Raw genomic sequence first — 19,741 nt, forward strand, 5'->3', positions numbered from 1 at the left:
CTTTGGATGGAATTCACTTCCATTCATTGGTTTTTTGTATATAGGTAAAAATGCACGCTTTTTGTATAGAGAAAAAGAAAATTAATAAAAAAAACATCAACAAACAAAAAAAAATGAGAGAAAGAGAAAAAGAGAGAGAGAGACAATAGCAACATACACAAGCAGATGCACACGTTAACAAGATTTACTTTTTCCTTATCTTGGACACATGGATCCTTGCTAATATTTAATCTAGTTTGCACTACACTGACATCGACGCATTTGTAAATGGACAAATCACTCAAGAGGGGGCTACTGGATAAGATCTACGAGAAGAGGAAGGCGACAGCCATTGAATTGGAACGCATTGTCTCGGAATATCTTGAATCTAACGATAAGCAACGTTTGGAGACCATCATCAAGCAATTACGGAACGAATTTGCATACAACATCCATGATCCGCAGGCCAGGTACGGTGGATTGATGGGGCTCGCAGCGGTGTCCTTGGCACTGGGGCCTAACGATTTACCTATCTATCTAAACTCAATAATACATCCCGTCATTGCGTGTTTTGGGGATACCGATCCAAACGTCAGATATTATGCATGCGAGGCATTGTACAATATAACCAAGGTTGCAAAGGGTGAGATCTTGGTGTATTTTAACGAGATCTTTGATGTCTTGTGCAAGTTGGTGGCCGATGTTGAAAATAGTGTCAAGAACGGCGCTGATATATTGGATAGGTTGATCAAGGACATCGTTTGTGATAAGGCAACATACTACGTCTCTATTCTGAACAACAACTCCAACAAACTACAGTTGAAAGACTCGACCATCTTGGATAAAAATGGAAACTCTCTGCAGTACTATGATTCTCAATCAAATAAGGCGTTTAGCTTGCCTAAATTCATTCCATTATTGAAGGAACGCATATATGCAACCAATACTTATACGAGGTTGTTCATTGTCAGTTGGTTGATTTTGTTGGATTCGATACCGGATTTGGGCTTGATTTCGTTCTTGCCCTCATTTTTCGAGCCTCTACTATCATATTTGAAATCTCCTTTAAAGGATGTTAGAATTATAACAGAAAATTTCTTAAAGTTGCTATTAAAGGAAATAAAGAAAATCAATGAGATCAAATCAATTAAATCGAATAGGTCAATCAAATCAAATCCAAATATCACTATATCCAATACCTCGAAATCCATTGATAGCGAAGAAGTCACAGTTGAGGATGGTTCGGATATTTACATACCCGGTGAAAATATCAGTATAGACTACCCTAAAATAATAGATATACTAATAAACAACTTAGAATCAAGTGAAGACTTGATCAAATCCATCTGCTTAGATTGGTTAATTGAATTGTTATCGATTTCCCCCGATTCGTTTACCTTGTTAATACCTAAATTGGTTGTAATATTATTAAATATAATATCAAACAACAACTCTCATCTACAAGAGATTGCTCTTGACTTGAATGAAAAGTTGATGAAATTGGTGTCCTTGAATAGCCAAGAAACCAACTACACGACGTTGATCAATTGCTTGGCGACAGAATTATCAACTGATGTCAAGTCAAAATCAAAGAAAAAATTCCCAAATAATGATACGAATAACGATTTGAATAGGTTGAATTCGCTTGACTGGCTCATAATGCTACAAAAGAAAAACCCTGAAAGATTCATGGGCTTCTGTGATCGTATATTTATCATCCTACTCAAATCGTTAAATTCCTCAAATGAAAAAATTATCAACAAAATTTTGGACCTATTAACCAGAATTTCAAACCAATCGGACGATAAGTACTTCAATAATTTCATGGTAGATCTACTAAATTTATTTAAGGAGGATTACAAATTATTGGACTCAAAATCTGATTTTATCATTAAGAAGATCTGCAAATCTTTAAATCCTGAAAGAGTCTATAAATCATTGTCGAAGGTCTTGTTGGAGAACTTCTCAAGTAACGATGAAGATGATGGTGAAAGTAGCGGTAGTAATAACAACTTGAGTTTTATTTCAATAATGATTCAAATATTAAACAACAATTTAATCATTTCACCCGAGTTAACAAACTTAAGGAAAAAATTGATCAATCACACCGATGATGGCTCATTCGAATTGTTTGAAAGTCTATTTAAATGCTGGTCTCTAAACTCCCCATCTCTTTTGTGCCTAACTTTATTAACCTCAAACTATCACTTAAGTTATCAGATTATAAATCAAATGGTCAAGTATGAGATCAATATCAACATTTTAGTCCAACTAGATCTGTTGATCCAACTACTAGAGAGTCCTATATTCGCCAAACTAAGATTAGATCTATTGGACCCAGTTACTAATATCTATTTATTTAAGTGTCTATATGGATTGTTAATGTTGCTCCCACAGTCCAACTCTTTCAAAATATTGCAGAACAGATTAAACTCGGTGTCTTCAATTGCCAATCTACCATTTGCTGAAGTTAGCAAAACTGAGATTCCAAATAGAAAGCCCAATGATGAAAAATATAACAATGGACTTTTAGACTATTTTAATCAATGTCAAGAAAAACTTCAACATTTAAAGCTTGATCCGATTGAAAATGGAAAGAACGGGGATATTGACGATAATATTAGCGCATCCCAAAGCGGTGAAAACGACATAAGTAACAAATTTGCTGAAATCTTTCAAAATGATCAACCTCTCGAAACAAGTTCAATTGTATCATAATTTTTTTCTTCAGATTCAGCCAAATCTTTGGTTTCTATAGTGCTCCAAGTTATTCCTGTATTGTAACGCATTAGTGGATAATTGTTTATTAGTAACCTTACTTGTTAGTCTATTCACCTCTTTGACCTCTTTATTGTGTTTGATGGTTTCCTGCAAATGTAACAGTCTATCATTTTCTTTTCGCATGACAGCAAGTGTTTGCTCACCTTCACTCATACTCCTACTCTGTCTTGGCGAACTTTGCTTGTAGTATCTACTCATTGACCTATGTCCCAACTTGTGACCATTCGACAATGCCAACTCAACGCCGCTAGCATCGAGTTTACCCAAACTATATTGGTTGTCTTTTTCATCGTAAGATGCACTATTGCCGTTTCCAAATTCCTCTTCCCCTTCATAAAGCTCACTAAAATCATAAAACTGACCGTAATATAACTTCTCTTCTTTACTCTCAAAGGGAATACACGCATGACCCTTTGCAATAATATGTTGCCTTATGCCCATTAATTTGTTGCTTTTAAATCCACATTTGATACATTCCTTATCAACAACGACGGTATCCGATAAAAGCCTAATCAACCCTTCTCTATCAACTAAATACTTTGATTCTGGGATGTACAAACTGTGGTTCACCATGACGTGCTTAACGTTGTCATCCAAAGTTTCAAATTTGGTTCCACAGTAGAAACATTCATTTAAAGGCAATGGTGCATTAGCCTCGACTGGCTGATCATGTTCTGTATAACTGTCGCTTTCACTTAGGTTGTCCGTGTTATAATCAGTCGCATTTTTATCTGATAATAGTTCATTTCTGGAATCATCAGTATCATAGCCATATTCGCTTCTGGATCTGATGGTGCCTAGCGAAACATCAGATATATCCGAAAATGCTGGACTGGTATCCCTACTAGAAACACTGGATTTATCACTTTTAGCAAGTTGGGAACGACCTCTTTGCTGCAGTAAATTATATCTCAAGGAAGCAGAGTTGAGCTTTTTCTTGGTTTTCGAAACTTCGGGATTATCAATTGGAAACCCAAAATCATCGTACTTTTCGGTGTTCTCCTTGCTATGAGCAACTTTGGCCTGGAAGATCTCATTACTAACGGGTGTTAGTTGGGCAACTCTTCTTTTCAAATTGTATCTATGCCATTCTGTCTTCATGTGAACCCTTTGTAGCTCCATAGACACAAACTGAATACGGCATGATAAACAGGTGTATGTTCCGACACTGTTAGTAGAATGCAATGGTAACATTTAAAACTGGCTTTTGTTTAAGAAGAAAAAAAAGTAGTGAAAACACAGAACAATGACTATCCTGTTTCTCTTTTTTTTTTACACTTTTCGTTTCTTTTCCGTGGCAAACTAAAATATTTGATAACGATTTTTCTCCGCAGGAACAACTGATTGAATCAATTTAATAATAGAAATAAGCGGTAGTAACTTAAGTATACAAGTCGACTTAAAAACAAAGAGTCTAAATAATGCTACGAAACAACAAAAGGGAAAATATGTGCTAGCAAGTTAAAATGCGACAGGAGACCCCTGCTTTGGCCAGACTCTTTTGAACAACTCCATACCAACGATATCTTGTTGATTCAAAGAACCATCAAATGAGGCCTTGAATAACCCATGGGTACCTAGCGCTTCCTTTATGAAACCAGATCTGCCCATCTTAGTGAATAATGGGACATTCTTGTATGCATTGACGTCATGAGAGTTATGAAACATAAATCTAATTGTAACCACACTCTTGTGAATTTTGAAGACTTCACCAGTGATGACAACCCTCTTTGCCAATATTCTTGTGAAATCAGTATTTTCAAAGGTACCTTGGCACAATATTTGAAGGTTTTTACTGTTCTGATCACATCTGAAAAACAAGGCAGGGGAGTTTGTAAATGACGTTGGTACAATGGCAGTAGCCAATGCCACTTGTCCCTTGTGTAAAAATCTTTGGAACTTGGCGACATTATTGGCATTTCTAGTATGCTGAGAGAACAGAGGGTTAATTGCATACCTACGGAAGCCGTACTGAACAATCATTGGTTCTTTTGATTTTATTGGTTCTTCGTAAGACTCCCACGTTTGGATTGAAAAGTTACATACCGACAGTTTATTTTCATTTGGTAATAAAGCATAAACAATGAATGGTTTCATCTTTGGATCCACAAGCTTCATGAATAATTCTTTATTGAATTTGACACTAATTCTAACCTTATCGCCGGCAACTACAGTTGTAGTAGTTTTGAATTTCTTTATCAGTTGGTTTCTATGTATTTTGTATCCCTTCAACCTTAGATATTCCAGCCAATGCACAGGTCTTCTTTCATCAAGTTCATCATAATCCCACAAAGCAGATGCAAGAGATTTGACACCCCTGTATTTGGACAATCTTTCAGTTGCAACTTCATCATACCGTAACTCGATTTCATCAGGAAACTCTAGTTCATCCCGTTCTCTTTCTCTGTATTCTTGTAACTGTCTTTCCCGGTCTTCAGCGGTCAATTCCATATCCATACCTGCTTCTTCCGAATCATCAATATCGCCATTTTGTTCATGAATTTCCATGTTATCTATCTCCTCCTCTCCTTTATAATTAGCTTCAGTGTTTAACTCCTCATGGGGTTCTTGTAATCCATACTCCTCAATTAATTTCTCAATCTCTTCGTCTTTCAACCATCTTGCTTGATATTCGGACATACCCTTTGGTAATCTAGTTCTGGCCTTTGGTTTTTCCTTATTAACCAAATCCCAGTCATCTTCAACTTCTTCGTCCACTTCACTATGTGATTCATCATCATCCATTTCATCCATTGATAAATCATTATTTTCGTCATCAAAATCTTGTAAGGGATTCAAAGTTGCTCTTTCACTAGGGGTAATTGATTCAATTTCATTGTTTTTAACAAGCTTTTCAATTTGTTCAATTTGAAAATCTCCAAACCCAGGTAGATGGATCAAGCCATTGACATTAAATCCTGTACCTCTTACAATACCTGTAATAGTTAGAAGGTCTTCGTTGTCATTGATAGTCACCTTATCAAGATGATCGGCTAAGAGATAACCTCTGGTGTCTCTCCAATGAATGCCCTTTGGGATCTTTTGAGACAAAGTTCTCAATAAGTTCATTGAATCATTCTTACTTTCTAGCATATAAGCCTTTTCGGCGTTGGGGAAAAAATGTTGATAAAAAGAAAATAGAGACTTATAGACGTCCTGCTGTAAATTTTTCTTTGGATAACTAGAAACAATATCTGGCAATACTGCAAAACAACTAGATACACCTTGCGCTTCAACGGCTCTGATGATTTGTTCTCCATAGTTTCCCTCAACTTCTTCAGTTGCAGAAAGTCCAAACAACACAAAGTCGGATACTTTACAGGAATCCAAAATCGATAGCAGGTCATCCATATCAGGTATAACAAATTTCAAAGTCGATTTGAATTTGTCAACTCTGACGGTAATTATATTTTCTGCAACTGAAGTGATATCAAATTCAACATCGTTCTTCAATAACTTGTTGATGATATCGTGGACAGACTGGTTTTTGGTTAGCGGCAAAATAGTAATGACCCTCTCAACCTTATTAGAGGTAAATAGTGCGTGTTCCTCAGATGTTTTCTTGATTTTGTTTAGCTTCAGCTGGTTTCTCTGGTTTTTACGTTGGTCTCTAGTTTGAACCTTCAGAGCCTTGTTATTAGCTGCTGTTTTTTCAACCTTACCCTTATTCAGCGCCTTGAGTGCACGTTTGGAAGAATGCGGACTCTTGAACGCCTTGTTGGCCTTCTTTAACGTAGATCTGTGACCTGCCATTGTCTACTTGGTTGCTGGATATGACCAAATATTACATCCATAACCATCCTAATTTAAAAATGAATCAACTGAAAAATTATTTTTTTTTCACCCTTCTTCCCTTTCTCTTGTAATTCAAGCCAAATATGGAAATATAGAAACAACTAGTTATTCCAATTACGTAAGCAATAATTATCACGTGACAACAAGTTTAATCTGATAGGCAAAGGGTCACAAATAAAGGTGATGGTAACACGTGCTTTGTATCAGGGTGCTTTAAGGGTATTTTTTACAAAAAAAATGAAAAAGTTAAGCCCCCGCGCACCGCTTTTTAAATTGCAGCTTTTGGTGCTTTCGCGTCCCTTAGAAAAAGTATGTAAAAGCAGTCACACTTTTTTCTTCTCTGCTCCCTCTCCACCCTCGATTACTCGTTTGGGAAACCATACCGGAGGGTGATTCCCATTCTGAATCTCACTCCCAGAGACTGGAGGGATCCCATTGATACACAATATTGGATATTTTTCACATTGAAGACAAGTAGGAAAGACAATCTTGAAACCTTGAATCTACCACCAGATCGACTATCCATATAATATGTATGTACATTACACTTGATATCTGCAAATTAGAAGAATAGAGTATGCTATGGGGCAATTATAAAGAGAGAGATTATAAATATTATGGAAGATGAAGTTAATGACAACTGAATTTTTGCTAAAATTTTCAAAGGAGAACACGTTCTAAAGGTATAGGTCATTAGTCATGGTATTGAGCTATTATTTATATGAAAAGAAAGAGTAAAGATGTACAATCATTTACATGTATTTAATATGGATACGTATATCAGTTTAACGAAAAAGCAAATGATTAGACTTTTTTGAAGTATATACTAAGGAAATAGGATTTTGGCTTGACAATGTGCTGATTCAATGGTATGAATGAAACAAATTAACGCACGAGCTATTTAATTACCTAAAAAAATATCGGACCTATTTTGGCAATAAAGTAACAATGAAACAAAGAGACAAATTGACGGCAATTTTGAAAATCTTACTTCTTGTAGAATTCTCTCTCTGTTGTTTAGCGGCAACTGACTCTAAAACTATATCATACTCACCAGAACAATATACTAACAGCAACTCTAAAACTATTATAGATTAAACATGGCACACGAAAACGTTTGGTTCTCCCACCCAAGAAACTTCGGTAAAGGTTCTAGACAATGTAGAATCTGTTCCTCCCACTCCGGTTTAGTCAGAAAGTACGGTATCAACATGTGCAGACAATGTTTCAGAGAAAAGGCTAAGGACATTGGTTTCACCAAGTTAAGATAAATGTCTTGTATCTTTCTCTATACAATATAAACTTAAATATATTATATAAATTTTAATACTTTGTTAAAATACAGTCAGGTATAACCCACACCAAAAAATATGATTTCACAACACATGCACGATTATACTGATATAAAATAAAACTATCAAAGGAACGTTGACATCAACTTCGAAACTGACCTTCAAGATATGACATATCAATTTGCCAGTTTGATGATTTCTGCACTTTGGAGGATACGTACTTCACCTTCTTCATTTGCTGGCTCCAACGCTAGCTTTAGTGCACATTTAGCAACTTCCTCTGCATAAATCGGATGTCCAATTGCATTGCCAATGAAAGTCCCCCTTGTCCATCTTCCCACATATTCTGCGAGTGTATTATTCAATCCTTTAGACACTTTACGTTCACCCAAGAGGATACCAGGACGCAAAATAATGGTTTTCTTGAACTTTAGATCGATAATGTCCTGATCTAATTGGCCTTTGGTTTTCATGTAGAGAAACCTCGAATCCTTATCTGCACCCATGGAAGAGACGATTATTGCAGTGTCAAACTTGCCAGATTCCTTAGCAGCCTTAAACGCCTCATAATTAATGTCATGATCAATCTTAACAAAATTTTCTGCTGATCCTGCAGCCTTCCTCGTAGTTCCAAATGCAGAGAAAAAGGTGGAGTTTTCTGCTATATCAGTGGATTTAATGACTTCACCCCATTGATCAGTCTCCTTGGATATAATCTTTACCAGTTTATCATTTTCGATTTCGGGGTCTCTTCTAAGAAGAGCAAAGACCTTCTTCGTCGACGAACATTCCAACGCCTTGGATAGGAACTCTGAGCCAACCAAACCGGTACCTCCTAAAACAAATAACGACATTCTCCCTATGAATATTCACTGGTTATGATCTATCAGCTAGTTTATTTCAAAGATAAAGAGGCTGACGGGTTTTAGATTTTGCCAATGCTAGCCGAGAATACGAAATTCCCTATTAATTTCATCTTAATTTTTACCGGTTTTTTTTTTGGTGTTTCTGTATTCCTGTTTTTTTTTTTTTTTGGTGATTGCTGAAACAGTTTTATCTTTTTCGTTTTCCCATGATAAACCATCTCAGCCCTTTAAACTTTTGCTCTAACATTTCACTATAAGTGTTCAAATAAATAATGAACAATCCACACATTACAGCCTTCAAATTCCCTAATGAACTAGAGTTTCTATATAAATGTTTTTATTTATCAAAGGATACGGACCTGAAAAGACAGGCTATCTCAAAAGTACGATCATATCTAACGAAAAGTCCGATTCCTCATAGTATTGAAATAACTGCATTGCTAATGGAGGCAATGCTAGAAGATGAAACCCAGACAGGGGTAAAGCTATTCAAGTATGAAGAGAGAAAGACATTTCTCACATCGTCAAATAACCCCACTGCCACTGATTTGAATATTAGGCTTCAGTATTCAATGATTATGGTGAAGTTTGTAAATGGGTTACTTGATCCATTCCAGCAATCCATGTTCAACATTAGTCTGCATAAATTAGCTGTTGAATTGAAGCTACCAAATTACTTTGTTGAATGCAGGCATATCTGTACACATGAGAGGTTACCAAGTCTACAAATGCTGAGGATGATTACACAACGTGCATATCAGTGGCTGAGGGTTGAGTACTGGGAAAACATCCTTAATAAATACAAAAGTCTGGACCTATTAGAAGTCAATGAAACAAGGTGGAATATGAGCCTAATGAACGTCAAGAGAACTCATGATTTAAAAACACTGCAGCAAAAAGAACAAAATGGCGATATCTTTTCAAAATACTCATTAAAAGAAGTAGAGAATCTCTTAAAGTCAATAAGAAAGGATCGGAAACGGGAGATTCAAGAAAAAGTTAAGTTACAAAGCGTGGTGGATGACACCAACAAACTCAAACATTTGATTGATACTAAAAATGCCAGTAACATAATTCAAATTATGATATTTCGAAATGTTTTGTTACTGCAAACAGAAAAAAACCATGACGTCAATGAGAAACAGTTGGTAGGTATGCGTATGATATGGGGAACTATATTACAGAATTTAGACGTTACATTTGTGACGAAACTATGGATCGAACTTTTCAAACTATCCACATCTACAACTTTGGTGAACTATGGCACAAATTATGTTGAAGAATGCATCATTAATAATAAACCGATAAAGTACCTCAAAAGCGAAGCTGAAATACGGCAGTGTGAAAATTGGATTAAATGGATTTTGGAAAATATCACCTTTATAGATAAGTCCAACATTGGTGAAATTGTTCAGCTATTGTTCACTCAAAGCAATGCAAGTAGAATCTGTGTTCCAATACTGAATAATCAATATTCAGCCTTACTGACAGAAGTCAATTGCCAAGAGAAAATTGCGACTCTTGAGAAAACAATACAAAGATTTTGGACAAATGAAACCAATTTTAAAAAACGTACTTTGGAAGACGTTGAATTAAACATACTAGATGATGAGAACACAAATAAGAGAACAAAGACTTCCATCAATCTCTTTGACAGCTATTCATCCTGGAGGCCGATCCCATTTGGATGTCCTCCACCTATTTAGAAGATATTCATCTTTTTGTCGGTATAGATTTCGACCAGGCCTTTGTGGTTATATTTTTCTACTCTGGACCATCGGCCTTTGATGCACCATTCATTTATAAATTTCGTACTTTTCTTTAATCCATGTTGGAAGTAGATCAACCCAATCAACATGAGTAACGATTTATGTCTAGTTTTTTTTTCAATCTTTATTGAGTCTATCTTTCCCCAATACTGGTACTTATCGAGCGAATCCTTAGAATCAAGCATTCTATTAAACTGGTTGATAAACTCATGCCTTATAGAAAATGTGTTGATTCTCAGTGGATCCACGCAAGACACGACATCAATCGGATTATTGGAACCACTGTGTTGTTTAATCAAATAATCAAATAATCTTAGGATCAATAGATCGCTTCCAATCGAAAGAACCTTTTGTTTCTCAACCTTGATTAAGTTTTGGTCTTTATAAATCAAGTTAAAATCGTCGTAAAACATAACGGTGTGTAGTAGAAAGTAATCACTTAATTTAAATTCTTCAGGTATTATCTGGTTTAATATTGATACTCGTGATTCATACTTTTGTCTGAATCGAGACACATGTTTGAATTTATAAATGTGTGACATTGATGGTTTAACATTGGCTAGGCTGGCTAATATAGGTGTAAAATGCTTTGATGGTACTGAAATGGGATATCTCATGGTGCCTGAGTATTGCTTAATTACACCGAAATCAGTTAGACAAGAGAATACTTGACGGCCTTTCTGTTAGTGACAAAAAAAAAGTTACCAACATTTTTTTTTTATATCACTATGTTCACTCTCCTACTAATTCTTCTAGACTTCCTTTGTCAAGCAAAACTTCGTGTTCTATAACCATGCCACCTACTAAAACAGCAAAGAAGAACTCAAATCCTGAGAAGGACTCTGCAACTACAAAAGCTAGAGCTAAAGCTTCAACGACTAAGGAGTTAATTATCCGCCCAACCTCTTCACAAACACTCAAAAATCTTAGAAATTTTGCTAGTGTATTCATTACAAAGACAACATTAGAAAACTTGGAGCTGACAAAGGGGACATTTGTGAAGTTGAGAATTGGATTGAAAGAGTTGGTGCTATTAGTGGATGTTTGTGGTAGTGACGATGATGATGATGATGCCATTTTCATAAATAGGGCGTATCTAGATTTATATGGTATACTACTAGGCGAACGTGCAACCATAAATAAATTTAATGGGCAACTTGAATATGCTAAAAATATGGTGATTGAAAAGGAGAAAGAATCGGAACTTACTGTAGAAGATTTAATCAACGTTGGAATTGTGTATCCAAAATTGAATACCGGAAAATGGTTTGTCAAATCAATCAATGAAGAACTAGAAACAGCAATGAATAATTTAACATTGAATGCTACGCACAACAGTGTCGATATCAACAACATTTCTGGATACCTGGTACACCCTAAAAATACCAACATTCAGTTCATATCAGTCGATAAAATCCCACAAATATACAGGAAAAATAAATTCAGTGATGTTGGCGGTTTAGACAAGACCATCGAGTCTTTAGTTAAGTCAGTTAAAATTCCACTTCTAAATGGAGAAATGTTCAGATCTTTTGGGATTGAACCGCCAAGAGGAGTGCTACTATATGGTAATTCTGGTGTTGGTAAAACCATGCTTTTGAAAAGTTTAGCTTGTGAGTTTAGGGAATGTCATATTATTAAGATTGATGGCTCGTCCATTATATCTAAATATTTAGGAGATAGTGAAGAAAAACTACGTTTAAATTTCAAAGAAGCACTAAAGTATCAGCCTTCCATTATACTCATTGACGAGATTGAAAATTTACTTCCAAATAGAAAGAACAGGGAAGAAGTAAGTGATGTTGATGGAAGAATTATCAATACTTTCAATAGTATGATGGAAGAGCTGAGTGGTAATAGTAGGGTCATTGTCATTGGAGCCTGTAATGACTTAACCAGTGTTGATTTGAGTTTACGTAGACCCGGAAGATTAGATGTTGAAATCGAGGTTGGAATTCCTGATATTGAAGGAAGGTTTGATATTTTGAGGAAGCAGATTAACAAAATTGAGCCTCACTTGAACAATGTCAGTGATGAAGAAATCAAAATTATTGCAGACAAGACGCACGGTTATGTTGGTAGTGATCTGTTGACCTTAGTAAGAGAAAGTGTAATGAAAGCTATAACGAGACATCTTGAGGGTGAGAACTCTGTCTGTTTGAAATTTAACGATTTTATTGTTTCAATGAAAGATATTAGACCAAGTGCAATGAAGGAAATCCTCCTTGAGATGCCAAAGGTGAAATGGTCAGACATTGGAGGTCAGACCGAGCTCAAGCAGAAAATTCATGAGATGGTTGAACTACCATTGAAGGAGGTCGATAAATTCAAGAGGTTTGGTATCAAAGCTCCTAAAGGTTTGTTGCTCTACGGACCACCCGGTTGTTCCAAAACGATGACAGCCAAGGCATTAGCTACTGAGTCGGGACTTAATTTCTTAGCCATCAAAGGTCCTGAGATCTTTGACAAGTATGTTGGCGAATCGGAGCGGAAGATCAGGGACATTTTTAACAAGGCAAGAGCTTCTGCGCCTTCAATCATTTTCATTGATGAGATTGACGCTATAGCGGTTGATAGAGAAGGTGGTGAATCAACAAATGTTTCTAAACAAGTGTTAAACACCATGTTGAATGAACTCGATGGTGTGGAGGAACTAAATGGTGTTATCTTGGTCGGTGCTACGAATAGGCCATCCTCCATTGACTCTGCACTTTTACGTCCGGGCCGTCTTGACCGCCATGTCTATGTTGGGCCTCCTGATGCAGAAGGCAGAAAAGCGATTTTCAGTAATGCATCGTCCAGTTTTGGCATTGACGAGGGTTCATTCAATGCGCTAATTGACTGGATAGTAAATGAAACTGAAGGATGTAGTGGAGCCGAATGTGTTCTTCTTTGTCGAGAGGCTGGTGTCAGGGCAGTTTCCAGAGGCGCTGATCATGTTACCAGGGAAGACTTTGAGAGCGCCATTTCTCACCTTGTGAGAAACATCACTCAGGAAATGTTGGACTACTATCAAGAGTTTGCCTGTAGGGCTTAAGAGATCCTTACTATCTGGCATTTATTACCGTTGCAACTTTATAGAGTAAACTAATAGAAAGTAGTTCTGCTATCACAAAAGAAGAAAAAATAATCTTCATCGCGAGAAGAAGTTGTCATGACAATTATCAAGTTCACAAGTTCAGTCTAATGATAATCTTAGGAAGAAGTATCATATAATTGACACTTGAAAAAACCGGAATTTTAGGCGCAACATGGGTTTGAGTGGTCACAAATTACTTTCCATTCTAGTCTTTAGTGGTCTTGGTGTTTATTCCGGGGTGAAGTTCTTTGAACCTCTTATTGTTGAACAACTCCGTAAGGACGGAAACTTGAGAACCGATATTCCTATCCCGGAGTTCGATCAAAACGGTGACAAGATCATTAATGGTGTGGACAAGAGCTTGGAGATGGAGAAGCTTCGGGAAAAATTGGAAGCCAAGAAAGAGTGAAGCTAATCTCAAGGGTGCCAACAAAGTTTGAAGTGTCTGAACATGAATATAACAAATTTTTTAATGCTGTATATTTGATTTAATAATAGACTACAATTACAGAAAGTCCAACGTTATGATGTTGAGAGACTAAATTGCAGATACTAAGCGATAAACAAGCTTGCCGTGTGTTTGATATACAGACCATGACATCTCGGTCAAGTCTTGCGAATACATTTCCTATTTAGGACATTAAAATAGAGTGCTGAATTTGTAAGAAAAAAAATTTTATTTTTGAATTTGTAAAATTCATGTTGCAAACTAAAAAAAGCCTTTCTTTCACCAGATACATCTTAAATTGTCAACAAGCAATGGCCAAATTAAAGAAGAGATCTAAACTTTCGCAACAAAGACACCAAAATAACCAGCTTAATGCGGCGGTGCCAAAGAAAAATGAGTCTAATCAGGTCAATAAGGTGTTAACTTTGCTTGATAAAATTAAAAAGTCTTCAACAAGTTCTGTTAATGACAAACTCATCACAATCAACAATATTTTAGTTCAATGTAAGAATGATCCATCTGTCCGTAAAGTTTTCTTGAAAAATGATTTAATCAAAATTATTCTCAATGACTTACTAAAGGAAGAAAAACAATTCGATGAAATACTCGTAAGTTGTTTTGATCTATTGAAAAACCTAATACTTGAAGAAGACTATGACCTGGCTATTTATCTTTGGAGAAATGGTATTTGGGAAATACTAATTGAAAATTTCGATAAAGCCTTCAAATCATTACCACATTTGGACGACGAAAAGGTGAACCAAATCAGCAAAGATTTATTGCTAAGCTATATTTCTAACCTTGTTTCTGTGATTGACAATTTGTCAATGGAATTAAGCACCGAAGTTATAAATAGTTCACTTGTTCCAAATCTATTTCAATCCAATATCTTGACTTACTTACTTCAGTTTATCAAGTTGGATAATGTGCTCACCAATAAAGACAAATTAAAAGTTCTTCTAGATATATTGAGATTGATCTATGACTTGTCAACTTTGAGTGCTGATTTTTTACAAAACTTACTGGAAAATAATGACTTTCAAATGGTCTTTTCAAATATGATCACCTCAAATATAGAGTCTCCGTTAGTAAAGGTTTATTTAATTGGAATTCAGCTGCAGATTTTTGAAATTAAGGACGATCTAAATGAGAATTTGGACTCATTGCTAGTTGAAACTTTTACAGTCCTAGATACTTTGAAATATGAACACGAAAATGACGATGAGTTTCAAATTGTGGACTTGTCGTTAGATTTGTTAACTACAGTTATTGAAATAAAAGGTTCGATTTTAATAGACAACAGTACAAAGAAAGACAAGGTTTTTGATGGCTACTGTATTGATAATATATTGCCATTCATTGGTAAATTGTTTGAAAAAGACTTTAAAAATGATAAAGCCTTGATATGTTTAAGCAATTTGATGATTTATTTGAACTCCAACGGCTTAATGAATGAAAAATTAGTAAATGATTTGGAATCACTGAACACCAATAAAATTCAACCGGAATTCAATCAACTACTTAATTCCAAAGATTTGTATCTTATAATTGACTATCTCAATTTTAAACTCAATCTATTAGAAATTGATCCTTCTAAATTTGTTTCACAAGAACCACAAATTGATACATTGATTGAGCTTGGTACGAAATTATCTAAATATGACGAATTTCTGGACATTGAATCGCAAATTCAATTTATTACTACATTATTGATGTATCTATCAATTATTGCTAAGAATATCAATAACCTCGAAGTTACCAAAACCATTGTTGAGTTTATAATAAAATACAACATTGTTGAGAAAATTGAGTTCTATAATGGCGAGCTTTCAAATGGATTAAATGTCTCGAAGTTTCACAAAAAATACAACTATCTAGTCGAGGAATCTATCAACGTCGCTATTAATTCAATATTCGAATTGTTTGATGATGACTATCCATACAATAGGGAATTATATCACAACGGAAACCTAGGTGGGATATTGGCAAATACGTTACAAGACTATAAGAAGATTTACAAAAATATTGATAAAAACATCAACTTAAGGTTGAAAAAACAAACTGAAGAAACGTTGAGCAACTTGCAAAGATTTATTGAGTACAAACAAACCGAATAACCTTGCAGTATTTTTGAAGTGTGAGACTAAGCGGGTGCAATCACTGTTGCTATTAATATTAATGTTATTATTTATACAGCGTATATATATATAGCAGAAACCTATATAATATCTAATCTAACAAGCAACTAATTTTCAAGCCTTAATTTGTTTTGTTTTTGATGTTTGCCTATGATTTATCTTTATAAAGGAGAGCCTGATTTTTAACATTTTGAGTGTAAGCCTTAGGATCATTTTGGAATGCCCTATAAGCAGGTTCTTGGGCCGGTGAGTTTGGATTTGGAGTATCTAGTAGTTCCTGTATGCCCAATAGTAACTGTTTGATACTAATGGCGGGTCTCCAGTCCTGTGATTCGTTTAAAATACTCAAACAAATGGTACCACTTGGATACACATTTGGATGGTAAAAGCTTTGAGGGAACTTAATTTTTGGAGGTTTTGCAGGATAATCTTCTGGAAATGATATAGTTAGAGGATAGGTGGCATTTTCCCATATCGTTCCAGGTTTACCTGGGACACCTGCAATCCAGTTATGAAGATCCAGTGAACCATCACTTTTCTTAGTTGGTTTGGCATAGAATCCAAAAGGATGGTCTTTTCTCCACTGTTTTCTCTCCTGTTGAATTCTTTCTGTTCGTAAGTCTCTTGCCATAGCGAAATAAGTGTTTAGCTTTTACTTATACAAAGTAGTGTAAAGAAAAAAGTAACCCTGCACACCATGAAATGAAATACAGGGAACTCTAAGAAAAAACGATGCGTCTCCTATGCTCGCTCAAATTTTGCACAAACACCAACTACAATATTATAAGCTAATCCTCGTTGGCACTTTTGCCAAGTCGGTGCACTTTGTGCCACTACTCTCATTTACGTTCTTCCCAGTTAAGGTTGGGTATATTACAAGCATTGGTACAATGGCTGACGATTTTGATGATTTGGACGATTACTTAGACGACTTTGATGCGGAAATTCTTTCTCAGGAGCCTGGAAGCACAGTTAAGTCACAAGACTCGGCGCAATTACAGAGTAGGGAGAACAATGATGAAGGGGATGTAGAATTGGGGGGGTTGCAGGGATTGGCCAATGCAGCAGGTCTGGATGCTGATTTTGCAAAAAGTATCGCAGCATTTATGAATGAGCTTGATCCAACCGGTGCAGGTTCTGGATTGGAGGGATTGTTAGAGACGGCGCTAAACGGGAGTACAATTATACCAGATGGTGATGAAAGTGACCATAATGGTATGCATAAAGACGGCGCCAAAAACAGTGAAGCGCAAGAATATAATGGTAAGAATGGTGAAGAACAGGGATTCCATGATACTATCAACGAAACGATCAACAGATTGAAACAATCATCACGAAAAGTTGATGCTGAATCTACCCAGAAAATGGATAGAGATGAAGAACTTTTAACAACTTTGCTGAATAGTCTAGACCTTGATGGAGACGGTGCAGGATTTGAGGGTATGGATGAGTTGAAGGATTTGTTGAACGAGACAGAAAATGGGAAATTTGCAGGCAATGACGGTCGTAACGGTGATGATGCTGATGATGAAGGTATTGATAAACTTTCTGGTGTGTTAATGAAGATGTTGAATAGACTCACGAGTAAGGAGATGATGTATGAGACAGTGAACGCTGCCGTGGTTAACTACAGAAACTTCTTCAGGGACTCCAATACAAGAGAAAGCACCCTGCCTGATGATTACCTACGATACGAGAAGCAATTGAAGCATTTAGAGAACGTGATTCGAACATTTGATGCTGTGGATTACAACGAGGAAGACGTTGCAACGAGGGAGTACATTGACCAAGAAATGGAGGAATATAACAAGCTTCTTCCGCCTCCACCTGGGGTAGTGCAGGATGATCTGGAGGGCATGGGGTTGGATGGCCTCGGATGGAACGACAAGGAGGTTCCAAGCAACTTGGACGGATGTGTTCAACAATAAGTAACTTAGCAAGTGTGCAAGAGTAAGTCACCATAGTGTACAAACAAACAGGTAAGAAGGTAAAACAAAAAGCCGTAACTACAACTACAATAACGAGTAAAACACAGTAACAATCAGACATCCATGGAAGGTCATGGGGCGGTCACCGGTGTGTCAAGGCCAACAAGTTTGGGTTCGTGTCGGCCTTATACGACACAACTACCGTGGAAACTGCGAATGTTTATGGTAGCTATTCATCATATGAAACTGTGTAGATTGGAGAAAAAAACTGAAGAATGTGAAAATCCCATATTAATATGGGCCATCTGAAAATGACAATAAAACCTCCTCTCCAAGCCTTTAGAGAGGAACCAGCAGAAGATCATATACGTTGTTATCAGAATTGCATAATTACTGGCAAGTAAAGCCCTTCAGACCCAGCATGCAAGCACACTGTGAATGACTAGGAGCCAAGAAAAATGACTGCCTGCAACAGCAGCCATATCCGGACCCAGGGCGGCTGTATGCCATGTCGTCATAGTCGAGTAGGAACTGGAAAGAAGTAACTCAATTATCATCACTTCAACAGTATAAACAACTGCTGGTTAATGAAGGAATAAGGCTTTTCTTGTTTTACAGTACCCATAACATGTGGGAACAGTGCCCCTTTTATATTTTGCAAATTTCTCACTCAAGCGAAAAACTTTTTCCTTCAAAGAGGGTTTTTTTCCTGTGCTCTCTTTTCTAGATGTTTCTGCAGATATTGAAATACATTAACACTTTGAACAGTTGTTAAGATGCTTCCAGGCCTTCAATCGTGTTTCTTGAAAGGGTAGTTTTCTTTCGACAGGTAGAATTGTAATCCTTTTCCACGTAGAACCCTTGTGCACTGAAGCAGCCTATGCTGAAGGAACCATAGAAAGGGTTTGGTTTCATTCACCCTAATGGGAAATCATCTGTTGGAGGTGAAAATAGCATTGCTGTAGGACCGTTGGCTATTTTTCCTCAATGACTCCTGGATATTAAGAGCAACCTTTCCTTCTCTTCTTTGGGAGAAAGCATGTTCATTTCCACTTTGAGAAGGTCACTGCATGTAGAGGAACCAAAGGCTAAACGTGAGCCACATGTGTCCCTTGTAAACTGCTTAGTAGTTTGAGGAAGGCCTGTTTGATAATGAATGAAAATTAGCTTGTTTGGAGGCCAGCTTTTGATGTCGTTCATATGAGCACCTATCAGATATGACATTAATGATTGCATATCAGAGCAAGCACAGGTAAACTGCAACTTGCATATTTCTGGCTTTGTCAATGAGAATTGAGAAACATTGCTGACAGACCATACGCAACAGGTATTGAAGAAATTAGAGCAAAAGGGAAGAGCCAACTTAACTATGAGATTTCAATCTCAGGACAGAACAGTATTGCATGGAATTTCGGTTTTGCTTTCTTTCCTTGTTTTCCTGGTGAAGTAATGCCTACAAAGAGATTTTCTGTAGTGTGAGGCACTCTTTTCACAGCCACATCATATTGAAAGCAACTGGTAGATTTTATGATGGCAGCATAAAACATCTCGGTTGTTGTTATGCGTAGAGTCGATTCAAGAGGTACTGGAACCGGTTTCAACGCCAGAATGTTGGAGACATTTTATAATATTACTATGCATGTTCAAAGTTATACAATGGCTACCA

The 19,741-nt window shown here is 36.4% G+C and overlaps 12 protein-coding genes across 12 annotated transcripts; 7 read left to right on the plus strand and 5 right to left on the minus strand.

The window, feature by feature from the left end:
• Window positions 1-267: 267 nt before the first annotated feature.
• On the plus strand, window positions 268-2,697 carry C5L36_0B12400 (uncharacterized protein; the record flags this gene model as incomplete). Its single annotated transcript, XM_029465630.1, has 1 exon — window positions 268-2,697. One exon carries the CDS (start codon window positions 268-270, stop codon window positions 2,695-2,697), a length of 2,430 nt encoding a protein of 809 aa, XP_029321489.1.
• Window positions 2,698-2,712: 15 nt separating this feature from the next.
• On the minus strand, window positions 2,713-3,954 carry C5L36_0B12410 (uncharacterized protein; the record flags this gene model as incomplete). The annotated part of the gene is made up of 1 exon (XM_029465631.1): window positions 2,713-3,954. The coding sequence occupies one exon, from the start codon at window positions 3,952-3,954 to the stop codon at window positions 2,713-2,715; it is 1,242 nt and encodes a 413-aa protein (XP_029321490.1).
• Window positions 3,955-4,221: 267 nt separating this feature from the next.
• On the minus strand, window positions 4,222-6,513 carry C5L36_0B12420 (uncharacterized protein; the record flags this gene model as incomplete). Its single annotated transcript, XM_029465632.1, has 1 exon — window positions 4,222-6,513. The coding sequence occupies one exon, from the start codon at window positions 6,511-6,513 to the stop codon at window positions 4,222-4,224; it is 2,292 nt and encodes a 763-aa protein (XP_029321491.1).
• A 1,142-nt stretch (window positions 6,514-7,655) lies between these two features.
• On the plus strand, window positions 7,656-7,826 carry C5L36_0B12430 (uncharacterized protein; the record flags this gene model as incomplete). Its single annotated transcript, XM_029465633.1, has 1 exon — window positions 7,656-7,826. One exon carries the CDS (start codon window positions 7,656-7,658, stop codon window positions 7,824-7,826), a length of 171 nt encoding a protein of 56 aa, XP_029321492.1.
• A 197-nt stretch (window positions 7,827-8,023) lies between these two features.
• On the minus strand, window positions 8,024-8,701 carry C5L36_0B12440 (uncharacterized protein; the record flags this gene model as incomplete). Its single annotated transcript, XM_029465634.1, has 1 exon — window positions 8,024-8,701. One exon carries the CDS (start codon window positions 8,699-8,701, stop codon window positions 8,024-8,026), a length of 678 nt encoding a protein of 225 aa, XP_029321493.1.
• Window positions 8,702-8,985: 284 nt separating this feature from the next.
• On the plus strand, window positions 8,986-10,419 carry C5L36_0B12450 (uncharacterized protein; the record flags this gene model as incomplete). The annotated part of the gene is made up of 1 exon (XM_029465635.1): window positions 8,986-10,419. The coding sequence occupies one exon, from the start codon at window positions 8,986-8,988 to the stop codon at window positions 10,417-10,419; it is 1,434 nt and encodes a 477-aa protein (XP_029321494.1).
• Window positions 10,416-11,099, minus strand: C5L36_0A12455 (uncharacterized protein; the record flags this gene model as incomplete). The annotated part of the gene is made up of 1 exon (XM_029464287.1): window positions 10,416-11,099. The coding sequence occupies one exon, from the start codon at window positions 11,097-11,099 to the stop codon at window positions 10,416-10,418; it is 684 nt and encodes a 227-aa protein (XP_029321495.1).
• Window positions 11,100-11,275: 176 nt separating this feature from the next.
• Window positions 11,276-13,519, plus strand: C5L36_0B12460 (uncharacterized protein; the record flags this gene model as incomplete). Its single annotated transcript, XM_029465636.1, has 1 exon — window positions 11,276-13,519. One exon carries the CDS (start codon window positions 11,276-11,278, stop codon window positions 13,517-13,519), a length of 2,244 nt encoding a protein of 747 aa, XP_029321496.1.
• A 214-nt stretch (window positions 13,520-13,733) lies between these two features.
• Window positions 13,734-13,970, plus strand: C5L36_0B12470 (uncharacterized protein; the record flags this gene model as incomplete). Its single annotated transcript, XM_029465637.1, has 1 exon — window positions 13,734-13,970. The coding sequence occupies one exon, from the start codon at window positions 13,734-13,736 to the stop codon at window positions 13,968-13,970; it is 237 nt and encodes a 78-aa protein (XP_029321497.1).
• Window positions 13,971-14,260: 290 nt separating this feature from the next.
• Window positions 14,261-16,126, plus strand: C5L36_0B12480 (uncharacterized protein; the record flags this gene model as incomplete). Its single annotated transcript, XM_029465638.1, has 1 exon — window positions 14,261-16,126. One exon carries the CDS (start codon window positions 14,261-14,263, stop codon window positions 16,124-16,126), a length of 1,866 nt encoding a protein of 621 aa, XP_029321498.1.
• A 169-nt stretch (window positions 16,127-16,295) lies between these two features.
• C5L36_0B12490 (uncharacterized protein) lies at window positions 16,296-16,778 on the minus strand (the record flags this gene model as incomplete). The annotated part of the gene is made up of 1 exon (XM_029465639.1): window positions 16,296-16,778. One exon carries the CDS (start codon window positions 16,776-16,778, stop codon window positions 16,296-16,298), a length of 483 nt encoding a protein of 160 aa, XP_029321499.1.
• A 112-nt stretch (window positions 16,779-16,890) lies between these two features.
• Window positions 16,891-18,075, plus strand: C5L36_0B12500 (uncharacterized protein; the record flags this gene model as incomplete). The annotated part of the gene is made up of 1 exon (XM_029465640.1): window positions 16,891-18,075. The coding sequence occupies one exon, from the start codon at window positions 16,891-16,893 to the stop codon at window positions 18,073-18,075; it is 1,185 nt and encodes a 394-aa protein (XP_029321500.1).
• Window positions 18,076-19,741: the final 1,666 nt, after the last annotated feature.

Source organism: Pichia kudriavzevii, chromosome 2, assembly GCF_003054445.1.
Source record: "Pichia kudriavzevii chromosome 2, complete sequence".
Taxonomy (NCBI): Eukaryota; Fungi; Ascomycota; class Pichiomycetes; order Pichiales; family Pichiaceae; genus Pichia; species Pichia kudriavzevii.